The sequence below is a fragment of the Phocoena phocoena genome, chromosome 6 (assembly GCF_963924675.1).
Source record: "Phocoena phocoena chromosome 6, mPhoPho1.1, whole genome shotgun sequence".
NCBI lineage: Eukaryota > Metazoa > Chordata > Mammalia > Artiodactyla > Phocoenidae > Phocoena > Phocoena phocoena.
Genome location: NC_089224.1, coordinates 64,241,416 through 64,254,147, shown reverse-complemented (window position 1 = coordinate 64,254,147; position 12,732 = coordinate 64,241,416). Strand labels below are relative to the sequence as shown.

General features: G+C 45.2%; 1 protein-coding gene across 2 annotated transcripts in view; it reads left to right on the top strand.

Moving 5' to 3' along the window:
• Nucleotides 1–11,859, top strand: part of DOCK8 (dedicator of cytokinesis 8) — a 222,625-nt gene extending 210,766 nt beyond the window's left edge. Inside the window, exons 46-48 of one of the 2 annotated variants that reach the window (XM_065878473.1) lie at nucleotides 1,177–1,283; nucleotides 10,240–10,410; nucleotides 10,807–11,859. In XM_065878473.1, coding sequence (XP_065734545.1) covers nucleotides 1,177–1,283; nucleotides 10,240–10,410; nucleotides 10,807–10,867 — 339 coding nt within the window. In that variant the 3' untranslated portion in view covers nucleotides 10,868–11,859. The remainder of the gene's footprint in view (nucleotides 1–1,176; nucleotides 1,284–10,239; nucleotides 10,411–10,806) is intronic. The other variant, XM_065878474.1, reaches the window with a different exon arrangement.
• Nucleotides 11,860–12,732: the final 873 nt, after the last annotated feature.

Sequence of the window (12,732 nt, the reverse complement as noted above, 5' to 3'; positions counted from 1 at the left end):
TTCGTGTTACTATATGTCTGCACCCTTCTTTCTTGAGGTCAATGAGGAGTCTGATCAACATACAAATGATGTTCCTAAACTTAGACTGAACACTTGAGGAGGTCCCTTCTGCTTCATGTAACAACCCAAGGTAGACAGGAAATCCTAGAGATGAGTGGACCGTGTCCAAGGAGTAGCATTTTTTGGAGAAGTTGGGGCCAGTCCTGGCAATATGATCCAGATGGAGAGCTTAGTCATGCCCAATTTAGGCAGAGTTGTTGCAAGGCTTGAGATAAATCTGAGAAGGCCTGTAGGAGAGAAGGGAAAGGGTCTGGGACATTTCACCTGGGTCAGTCACCAGATGAAACCAGTATGCCAGGAGCGTTGCTAAGCAGGCATGACCTGGAAGCGGCTTCTTGGGCCACTTCAAAACAGACCGGATCTTCTCAGATCCATTAGAATTCTAACTCCGATCTCAGCATGGAACTAATCCGGCCTCAGATGGAGGGCATACTAGATTAGTTCTCTCTGTCCAGTGTGCTTCCTTAATTTCAGAACTAGATCTGCACACCTCCACACCCAAAAACTCAATGAGTGCCGTGACCCTTTCTTCATTCGGCACAACTGGACTCCCCAGCAAAAATCCTCTGTCCACATAATATCAAGGGGACAGAAATAGTATTTATTACATTTCTATGATCAGAAAATATTAGGAGGCTTTTGCTTTTGTAAGTCCCAATCTTTTAATGAAAATGGAAGACTTTATAAGCCCACAACCATAGATTACACATGTACTATGCATATCTCTGACTCAAGCCAGCAATTATGCAAAAGGGTGCTTGCCACTAGGGCAACTAGACGAATATGAATGGCTGGATCAAGAGAATATTTGCAGAAAAGCAACTCGAATCACATACCCTTTGATGTAGTATATTACCTTTCTATATGAAGGAAAATCTGTAATTAGTAGTATTTGATTAAGGAAATACATTTATACTTTTGAATATTCTCCTAAAACTGCAAACTCCTCCTAAGGGATCAGCATTTTCCTGAGAAGTTCAAGACCTTCCTTGATTTTTTGTTTTGGTCAAACTAACAAAATTAAATGTTCAAACTATGACCTCACTCCCAACATTTCCTCCCAAGTAATTTCACTTTCTTTCCAACATCAGTAATGTTTTTCACTTTTCCCATCAGGGACCACTGGAAGTAGCCCAAGTATTTTTGGCTGAAATTCCAGCTGACCCAAAACTCTATCGACATCACAACAAGTTGAGATTATGCTTTAAAGAATTCATAATGCGGTAAGAGGGGAAATGGCTGGGATTTCAGTAGAGCAGTGGTTTTCAAATTGTGGTCCCCAGGCGAGCAGCTTCAGCATCACTTGAGAAATTTGCTAGAGAGGAAAATTCTCAGATACCAGTCAGACCTACTGAGTAAGACTCTCCAGAGGTGGGACCCAGCAACCCATATTTTAACAAGTCCTCCAGGGGATTCGGATGCGTGCTCAAGTTTGAGAAGCCTGCATAGAGCAACACTGCTTGCACTAGTAGCTCACAAACTGTATGGTGCTTTCATATTTCTCATCTCACACTGTAAAATAAATCTTCATTTTACAAAAGAGGAAATGGAGGTTCAGAGATGGGAAATGATTTTACTTAAGGTCACACAGCAAGTTAGTAGCAGAGTTGAGTTCAAACCAGGTCTTCTGAATCCAAGTAGCGAATACTTCTTCAACGTGCTGATGTTCCACTGATGAATTAGAGCCTGAGAGGTTCTTGGCATTGGCAGTCTTTGTAATTTCCCATATCATACAATAACTTATTTTTATAAATGTAAAAGACACTGCCTCAAATTGAGAGATAGAGGCGAGATTCTAAAACTGGAATTTTACAAAGGTATCAGTCATCTCTATGGCAATTCCCACTGGCAGACAAGCGTCCTCTCTGCTCCTGAATTCTGCAGTAGAGCTGGCTCCAAGAGCAGCCTGTTCAGGCTGGATAGGAAGTGAATCTTGGGACAAGGTCTTGCAAGTTGCTGCAATGCACACAGGTATACTGGGACTCCTGTGGCCCTAAAAGGAATGATTATGAAGGATGTGGATGGCACCTCACCCATAAGAGAGAAGGACATCAGAAATACATGTACTAATATTTCTTTTCACCCCGGGTCTTAGAGCAGCATATAAAGTATAGGAATATCTTCACTTGGCAGATGGGGATAAAGGAGGCTAAAAGTTAAAGTTTGCTAAATTCAGTGAAAACTCACCAGAATGCTAGTGTCAGGTGAGGTTCTCCTCCTTCACAGGCTTTGGTGAGACATATGTAAATTTGCTACGTATAAAGGAGACATTCTTTGTCCTGCAGTGAATCTCAGCAGCTTAGTAATAGGGGTGTGTGTGTGTGTGTGTGTGTGTGTGTGCGTGTGCGTGCACACTATACATATGCACATACATACACATGCACAGACGGAAATTATATTTATTAATGTTTTGTATTTGAATTGTTTCCTGTATTTCATAACAATTTTGACATTACACAAAATCTAGATATTCTTCAGTAAAGAGTGCATTTTCATAAAACAAAAGGCTAGAAAAGTATTGGGGGAATTTTTAAAGATCAATTTACTTTCCACGTATCTTCATATAAAATGAAGTTATTGTGAAAGGCCCATGAAGGTGGCAGTGGCCCGGGCCTCTCTGGACCTCTGCAAGGACCTGTGAAGTGTTTAATGAGCACACACTAGGACCCAGGTATGATATTCGTTATAGGAATACAGGAGCTGGGTATTCCTCTGCTCCTGACAATAGGACTTTTACCTGGCTAAATAACAAAGCAATGCAGCATGTTCTAAGAACTGTGGAGAGTACACAAAATATAGGGCTAAGAGTTCAGAAAAGAACAGTCAGTTGCACTCTGCAGTGGCTAGGGAAAGCTTTGTGGGAAAACATCACTTAAACCTCGTCTTGGGTATGTAGGTGGTAAGAAGGGGGCAGTGGGAAGACAGAGGCATTACTGGTAAAGGGACCAACAGTCGCACAAGACACAGAGGCAGGGCCGTCCTTGATACGTCTGGGCTCCTCTGTGTTGGCAAGAGCAGTACAATCTGTGGGCATGCCAGCACAGGGAGGGGAGCCTGGGAAGACAGCACTATTGACAAGTGGGGCTCTGAATAGAATATAGATGTAAAAGGAAGCTTGCTAAGAGAAGTGATTTTTTAGTTAAAATGTCCTTATAAAATCCCTGTCGAGGGCTTCCTTGGTAGCGCAGTGGTTGAGAGTCTGCCTGCTGTTGGCTGTGGACCTTCCCCCTGCTGGGTAGGCTGCCGCCCTGTTCTAGGAATGCCACAAGAATATCTGTCAGTGCTTCTCAAACTTCACTGTGCAAAACAAATGACCTGGGGATCTTGTCAAAATGCAGATTCTGATTCAGTAGTTCTGGGGTGGGCCTGAGACTCTGCATTTCTAACAAGCTCCCAGGTGCTGCTGAAGCTGCCAGATGGGACCGATCTTTGAGCAGAGGCTGCAAAGCTGTAGAGGTTGCTTGATTGCCGCCATCTCACATTTTCTCCTCTGTGCCCCCTCCCCGAGGGCTTCACGCGTCAGGTCCTGCCTACTGTCACTCACCCTTTTTCCTCCCCTTTCCTCCCTTCACAGGAGGAAATGTGCCATTACTATTAACACCTTTGAACAACTATAGATGCCGGTTCATTGAGCAAACATTTATTGAGCCCATACTTTGTGCCAGGCACCCTGCTACCTGTGTGCAAAGATGAAGTTCCAGTACAAATGAGACGAGGCTACAGGCAAAACAGTACTTCTGCTCACTACTTCATTGTCAAAGTCCAAGTCCAGTGACTTTCATTCCACTTTATTTCACATGCATCAAAAGTAGTGGGTGGGGGCTTCCCTGGTGGCGCAGTGGTTGAGAGTCCCCCTGCCGATGCAGGGGACATGGGTTCATGCCCCGGTCCGGGAAGATCCCACATGCCGCGGAGCGGCTGGGCCCGTGAGCCGTGGCCGCTGAGCCTGCGCATCCGGAGCCTGTGCTCCGCAACGGGAGAGGCCACAGCAGTGAGAGGCCTGCAGACCACAAAAAAAAAAAAAAAAAAAAAAAAAAAAAGTAGTGGGTGAGATTGTGGTGAAGGTTGCATGACTGTATTAATCTACTAAAACTAATCAAACTGTATATTTACAAGGGTAAATGTGATGATCTGTAACTTATACCCTCAGTACAGGTAGTAGGTGAGGAAACCTTCCTTTCCTCCATTGCTTAATTGCTTCTCAGGTCCAGTCAGCAAGTCACAGCGTTGTAATGAATAGAGGAATTGTTTGGTCAAGTTGTTTGCGCCCCTGTGTTTTCTCCCTGGAACCTGCTATCAGCAGAGATGATGCAGGAGGGGAAAATGTTTGGGTGTGAAATCGTTCCCGGTTTTGCCTTGAGTGAGCTCCAGCTTCTCAGCAGACTTGGGCTGTAGGTCGATAAGCCCAGGTTTCCAAGGTGAACATAAGTGAGCCTTCCAAGGCTGATTGCTAATAACGGAAATGTACACTTGCTGGGTACACTGTAGCTGGGTCCTGCCACTGGGCAGTGGCCTGTCTGACTCAGCTGTAGCGGGCCTGGATGAAGCCATAAAGAACCTGGCAGGCTGACCTGCTGCAACTGACACCTGATCCAGCCAGTCCTGCGGCTCTTCACATGGTTGCCAGGTTGGGGCCTGGATCCCCTTCTGAAACATCTCAGGGTTTCAAAAGCCAAGATGGAGAGGTACAACATACTGTTTCCCTCCTCTGCTCCCCAGAGCACCCAGACCATTTTAAACACTGCAATCTGTGCCAGTCTGTGGTTTTAAATTTTCCTCTTACATTTCTGTCTTAGTCAGCTTGGGCCACTATAGCAAAATACCACAGACTGAGTAGCTGAATAACAGACATTTATTTCTCGCAGTGCTGGAGGCTGGGAAGTCCAAGCTTAAAGTGTCAGCAGATTCAGTTCCTAGGGAGAACCCTCTTGCTGGCTTGTAAATGGCCACCTTCTCACTGTATCTTCACCTGGTAGAGAGATGAAGAAGATAGCTCTCTGGTCTCTTTCTACAAGGGCACTAATCCCATCATGTGGGTCCCACTCTCATGGCCTAATTTAAACCTTCATTCTTCCTAAAGGCCCCACCTCCAAATCCCATCACATGGAGGTCACATGTGAATTTTGGGAGGGACACAAACCTTCATTCCATAACATGTGAACTTTCTCATTCTTATAAAGACTAAGTGATTTTTAAATTCATTTTTATATTTAAAGAAAAGAGAGCAGGACTCAATGGCACCAGGTCCAGGTTGCCTTTAAGGGACATAGTTTCAGATACATCAGTAGAGTTCCACCGCATAAATGGTCAAAGAGTCTTAACGGGAGTTAACGTCTGTGAAGAGAAAGGAGAGGGAATTTACCCAAGTGGCCAAAGGAAAACCAACTGTGTGTAGTGTGGGTGGAAACAGAAGCAGTAGGTGAAAAGAGATCTGAGTATTTGGTGGGAAAGCAAAGCCTGAAACATTACGAGAGGTTGCTCGAGAGCAGGTCCGTAGCAGGGACATATGAAGGACGTCTGTCCCTTTTCCAGGTCACAGGGACCTGTCTCAGTGGGCCTAGGAGGCTGGGTGGAAAACTGAGAGCCTAGTGGAGCAGCACACACACACACACACACACACACACACACGTGCGCGTGGCTTCCCCCTCCCAGCCATTCTGCAACCATTCCCAAGAGGAAAAAAATCCACTTCAGTTACAGTGCTATCCTGTCCTCCTCTCTTAGCACATCTCCACCCCCGGTTCTCTTGAACAAGGTCTCGGTCCTCAGGGCTTGACGGTGCTCTCACTTCAGGGCCAGGGCACCGCGTGGGAGGGTGTTTGGGCTGACTGTGAAATCGAGAATAGTGTGTGATCGTCAGAACCACAGGCCTCTGTAACTCCTCAGGACAGAAGCCCAGGGCCCAAGGAGGCGGAAGACAGTGTAATGTGAGTCAGGCCCTAGAGACTAGCCTAGAGTCTGATCTAGGCGGACCCCACCCCCCGCTGGGTTCTGGGGTGTTCAGCAGGTCCTCAGAACCTGCTTCCAGGTGTCAGACTCGAGACTGGACACCTTCCCAAGGCCGTAGTCCCAATCTCGCCCCCTTAGGAGGAGGAAGCAGGGCCACTGTGACTTCCCCAAGGCAGGGAGCCACACCAGCCCCTCTGGGGCCGCCCAGCCAAGGGAATTAGAGGGGGCTCAGGGCGACAGCCAGAGGATCCAGCCACGGCTGCTCCTGTCTGCCCTGGGCTGCGCTCCCTGCCCCCGTGGTGCCCTGCTCCTTCGGCCTCAGGCGCCTCCCCACAGGCAGCCGCGGGGCACCCAGGACAGTGCTCCTGGTGGGCTGTCTCCCCCGCTTCGCTCCAGGAGAGGCAGGCCACGCCGCCTGCACAGCACTCCTCCCGCAGCCGCTTGGTCAGGTCCTCACACGCCCGACACCATTTCATCCTCATAAACCCACTTTATAGATGAAGAAGTGCGGTTGAAGGAGACCACGATTAGCCCAAGGTCACACAGCAAGTAAGTGGCAGAACCAGGAATTAGACTAGCCTTCCCCTGAGACCGGCTGCCCTTGGGATCTGGGGTTTGGTAGAGGTCGGGCTGGGAGGGAGGAAATGCAGGGACAGTGCTGGAGGTGCCAGCCGAGGTGGCTCTGACCAGGGGACCCTCACATCCACTGCAGCCCTTCCTGTGGAAAGGCCAGATGTTCCTTTGGTGCCCTGCCCCCAAATAATCCTTCCTCAACTTCAAGGGCCTGGACCACATATATCACTCCAGTCACGGGAGGGGGTGGGGAGCCAATCCCTCAGTTTCTCCAGTATCTCTCCTCTCACTCCGGCAGCTGTATTTTTTCACTGGACCTTAGCTGGAGACTTGCTGAAGTGTTACCAGGAAGAAGATGAGAAACGCCGAATACTACAAATTGGGACTCGGGAGAGAATAGTTCCAACTTGAGACCAAGGCCGTATGCCTTGGATTCTAGCTGGAAGGGTCAGGGTCTTTCCTAGGCAGCATTTGTGGTGTTGGGGTTATGAGTGTGGGCTCTCGGGCCTAGTTGCCTGGCTTCACATATTCACTCTGAGACTTCCCTGGTGGCACAGTAGTTAGGAGTCAGCCTGCCACTGCAGGGGACACGGGTTTGATCCCTGGTCCGGGAAGATGCCACATGCCACAGAGCAACTGAGCCCATGTGCCACAACTACTGAGCCTGCGTGCCACAACTACTAAAGCCCGTGCACCTAGAGCCTGTGCTCCGCAACAAGGGAAGCCACCACAATGAGAAGCCCGCACACCGCAGCAAAGAGTAATCCCCGCTCGCTGCAACTAGAGAAAGCCCGTGTGCAGCAATGAAGACCCAACGCAGCCAAAGATAAAACAATAAGTAAATAAATAAATAATATCTACTCTGCCTTAACTAGCTGTGTGACCTTGGGCTAGTTACCCAACCTTAGTTTCCCCAACTGTAAAATGGGGATAAAATAGTAACTACCTCTTAAAGTTAGTATCGAAAGAGTCAATTCAGAGAACTTAGAATAGGACTTGGCACATATGAAGTGATTGATGACTATAACAGTATGGGGCAAATAGAAACCAGATTGATTTACATAGGAAAGAGACGTAATCTGATTTAAATATAGACATTGTCTGCCCGTGACTTGTGTGCCTCTGTAAGGTTTGTAACATAACACACAGTGGGGCTAATGAGACATCGGCCTGGGAGCAACAGGATCCTGGATTTACATCCACCTTTCCTGTTCCCAAAGGTGTATGACTCTGGACAGGGCACTTCATCTCTTTGCATCTTAGTTTCATCAACTATGAAAAAAAAGGGACTGGAATATAAAATCTCTGACATCCCATCATCATTCTTATATAGAACAAATAGTTTCTGCACTCAGACTGGGTCTATCAGGAATAGTAACAATAATAATAAAACAATAAGTGTTCTAGGTTTTAGCTATGTAACAGTACTATTCTAAGCATTTTATATATTTAATTCATTTAATCATTACAAAAATTTATGAGGTAGGCTATTTTCACCATCATGTCACAGGTGAAGAAACTAAGGCATGGAAAGCTTAAGTAACTTGCCTAATGTCACAAAGCCAATAAGTAGCAAAGCAGGATTCAGAGGTGAGCACTCCAGCTCCAGAGCCTGTTCTCTCTAGGAAGTACATTCAGTTGCCAGTAACAGAATGGAATTAAGAGTGGCTTAAATAAGATAGAAAATTATTTTTCTCTCATATGAAACAAGATCAGAGATAGGCATCCCAGAGCTGTGTGGTGGTCACATAAAGTCATCAGAGACCCTGACTCTTTCCATTCTTTTGCTCTGCTATCCTGGTTATAGTATATCCATCCTCATAGTCACAGAACGGCTGCTAAGGCTCTGGCCATCACAACTACATCCTAGGCAGGTATCAGGAATAGAAATGAGGAAAGAGCAAAAGGCTACACCCCTTTAAAGAGCTTTCCTAGTGACTTCATCTTATAGCTCTTCAGCCGTCCCTATTTATAAGGGAGGCTAGGGAATGTAATTTTCCAGGTGGGTATACCACCTGGAGTTCTGCTACTAAGCAAGAGAGGGAATGGTTGTTGATGAAGCAACCAGCAATTTTTTGGCCATACTGAGAGACTGATATGTGAGCTGTGCTGAAGGAGCATCACAGAGAAGGGAGGGCAAGAGATGCAGAGGGTGAGGGCTGCATGTCCACCTTCTCTGTAGAAAAGACACCTTAGATAGAGGACTATGAAAGTTACCCCCAGCAAAACCGGGAACCATGTTCTGGAAGCACAACTTCCCACCCTTTCTAGTCCCCATCAATCTGGTTTCTGTAGGACTCTGCTGAAAAATCCCAGCACATCGACTGTAAGAAAATGCTTGTGTTCAGTGAACTTATCAACAAAGGGAGCAGCCAAGGAGGGGGCTGTCTGGAATGGTGGTGTCACTGAGTGAAAGTTGCACAGTTCAGCTGTTTGTGGACCTAATGAAAATGTTACAGATAGGACCATTTTTAAAAAATGATTTGCAGTGTAGTTATATGATCCTGTATACATTTCCCAAGAGATATGGCTCTTCTCTAGGAGGGAAACATAATGCATGGCTCTCTTTAGTTTATGGATTTAAATTAACATAGTGGAAGTTATTTTAACTTTAATAAGAAAATCTAGAGAATATAATCTAAATGGAAGGAAGAAATACAGAAAATGTCTATGAAACAATTTTATAAGGTATAAAATTTGTTAAAATATAAAGTTACAAAAATTTACTCCACCTATTAATATATTTGTCTTTTTAAAACACTATATAAAAATTAAAACATATTTTAAGTAATAAAAAAAAAGAAAGAACAACGAGAGCAACCAAACCAAAAAACCAAATCCACCAATGAACAAGAGCTAAAAACTATACTAAAAAAAAACCAAAACACTATATATATTTATAGCTACTATGTCTTCTGATAACAAAGATCACAGAGAGTATAATTGCTTCTTCCAAAGTTTGCAGAGTAGCCATCCCCAAGTTAGCAGTTCACTCCTGCAGGTCTCTTGTCTGCCAGTGTTACAAAACTGGTCCTTGAAGTCTCGTTGAAGAAACTGATTTCATTTTACACATTGTGGTAGCTCATAACTGTTAGTTTAAGAGGCAATAGAAAAATAATAAGGGGTGATGTAGATTTCTCAGGATTCAAAGGGTATATACCTCCCCTTCCTACCTCTTCCCTGAAACCTTGATATGTAACCTTTGGTATCCTACAGTTTGCTTCAATTAATGTCAAACTTAAAAGATAAGTAAAAATCCAGTTAAGGGCGTGGTTTTGGCTTCCAGGGTGAATTAAATCAATCCGTTCTGGGCTTCCCTGGTGGCGCAGTGGTTGAGAGTCCGCCTGCCGATGCAGGGGACACGGGTTCGTGCCCCAGTCCCGGAAGATCCCACATGCCGCAGAGCGGCTGGGCCCGTGAGCCATGGCCGCTGAGCCTGCGCATCCGGAGCCTGTGCTCCGCAACGGGAGAGGCCACAATAGTGAGAGGCCCGCGTACTGCCAAATATATATATATATATATATATATATATATATATATGTGTATATATATATATATACACATATATATATATATATATATAAATAATTTGTAAGCACTTCAAACTTGTATGAAATGCAACCTCATTTTCTCCCCACCCTGATATTTGCATCTCAGATGCGGTGAAGCCGTAGAGAAAAACAAGCGTCTCATCACGGCAGACCAGAGGGAGTACCAGATGGAACTCAAAAAGAACTACAACAAGCTGAGAGAGAACCTCAGGCCAATGATAGAGCGGAAAATTCCAGAACTCTACAAGCCGATATTCAGAGTTGACAGTCATAAGAGGTAAGAAGAGGGCAGGGGAGGCCTCTTCCCAGAGGATAAAGGATAGCGCTTGAGGCCCAGCAATCAGAACTGCAGAACCTCTGGGTGTGGGAGCGGGCCCTGGAATCAGAGAAGCCACCCGAGCGTGATCTGCTCTGCTTGCATCCCGCTGCCCCTGTGCCTTCTCCTTGACCTCTCCGGGGCCCCTCCATGCGGCCTTCTGCCAGCCGTCTTCCCAGGGCCAAGTTACCGCCTGTATTTCTTCCGGCACAGCGCGAAGGCATGGCCGCACTTTCCCATACTTACTTACTTTACTGAGTTCTCCATGATTGATGTGCTTTTCGAGTGAGTGATTTTCCTCTTTAAAAGGCTAACTGATGTTTCTTACTTCTGTTCTCTCCCCCTGCTTAATTTCAGAGACTCCTTCCACAGATCTAGTTTCAGGAAATGTGAAACCCAGTTGTCACAGGGCAGCTAAGAAAGGCTATCTTCACGCATGAAGACTGGAGGCCCTGTGACCCTGGAGAAGGACCCGCTGGAACTTAAAACAGGACATTTGCCGCACAGGACATGCCACATGCTCCCTGGCCAGACAGCACTCTGGAAGCTTTGGGATCCAAGTGATAATGGGAATTACACCCAAATGGGGTCTGAGCAGATCTGGGGCATTTGGGGGATGGAGGTGGTGGAGGATGGTTAATCAGGGGTGCCTGTATATTTATTAAGCCATGTTTTTTCGCATAATTGTGCAAAACAAAGCATAAACAGCATCTCCTGCTGAGTGGTCAGGAACTGATGACTTCCTCCCGCCTGTATTTGAATTTAACCTGAATTTAGATAAACCCAAATTGCCCAAGGGAAAATGGACAAGTTGTCCACCAACTATTCAGAGTGAACTTCTCTCCTCCCCTCTTTATGGGAAAGGAAGGTGACCTTGCTGGAGTACAAAACATTTCCAATAAAACTGTGAGGGGAGGCCTTACTAGAAATCCGAAGATCCTGAAGGCTGGAAATGTGGGGATCGATTAATTATTTGTGAACTTGTTACCCTTTTGGTAACGGTGGACTAATCGTTGTATAGTTATTTTTGCTTTATTGTTCTGTTAGGTGGTTAATTTAACATGCATTTACAGAGGAGCACACTCGAAGCACTGAGTTAGGAGGTAATGGTACTCTGAGTGACCCGCCCAAAGTCGCAGATGCTGCAGTTACGTAAATTGAAACAATTCTCCTCCAAAGCTTTGTGTTTTTTCTTATGCTCGCTCCTGCTCGCTCTTTTTCTCATCCTCTCTGGGACCAAGTTTATTTTTATAAAAGGGTAATATTTCTACTTTCATTTCTGAACCTTGTGCTGTCCGTCGGCACGTGTACATCAACTAAAGAATATATTCAGGATTCTTTGGACAGTGTACTTTAGGAGAAAGAGGAACAAAGTTATTATTTGAGAATTAAATTATATATTTTTTAATATGACTGGTTACCTTGACTGGTACTAAAAATGTAATAAGAATTGCAAGCAAAATGTTTCCCTTTGCAACTCGTGTTTTTTATTTCGACAACTCATGACTTCTGTAAAGCTTTTCAGAGAAGAAGAAGGATGCATGATCATGGCCTTGGTCAAACAGTGCCATCCAGGGTCACCCCTCGTATATAATATTTGATCTTGGTGGTCATGAGAGAGAATTTAATTTGGATATCCCAGAACTTTTTGCTTATACCATCAGGTATGCATGAATTTATATTCTGAAAGAGGACTGTTTTGTTTTGTTTTTAAATTACTAAAGCTTACTAGTTTAAGGGGCAAACTTTTTGTTTTTTAGGCATTTGGGGCAGAACTCTTTCGAAAGTATATGATATGTTTGTTTTCTTAAATGAGTACGCATGACATATTTTAATCCCACGTGTTGTTAAGTATCTTCTGCGTGGGAGACACTGGGTGAGACCAAGGGAGACACTGTTGTCTTCTGCGTGGGAGACACTGGGTGAGACCAAGGGAGACACGTGTTGTTAAGTATCTTCTGCGTGGGAGACACTGGGTGAGACCAAGGTCAAACCACATTGTCACTGCCCTCCAAAGCCTCTTAGTTTAGTGAGGAAGAGCATCTGTATGGCTGTAGCCATAATACACAGCAGACTAGAATAGGCCCTGTGGAAGGTAACCTTTCCTGAGTGACTCCAGGGTGGCCATTATTATCAACACCTATTATATTTTGCCTTCAAACAATAAGCCTTAGGTGGTAAGTAATGTAGGCCTGGCTTTGAACTCTAAAAGCCCTAATAATCCTATGACCTAAAATATTCCGGATCAAATGTCCCCTGCTTTTAGATACGTGTTGTCACTTT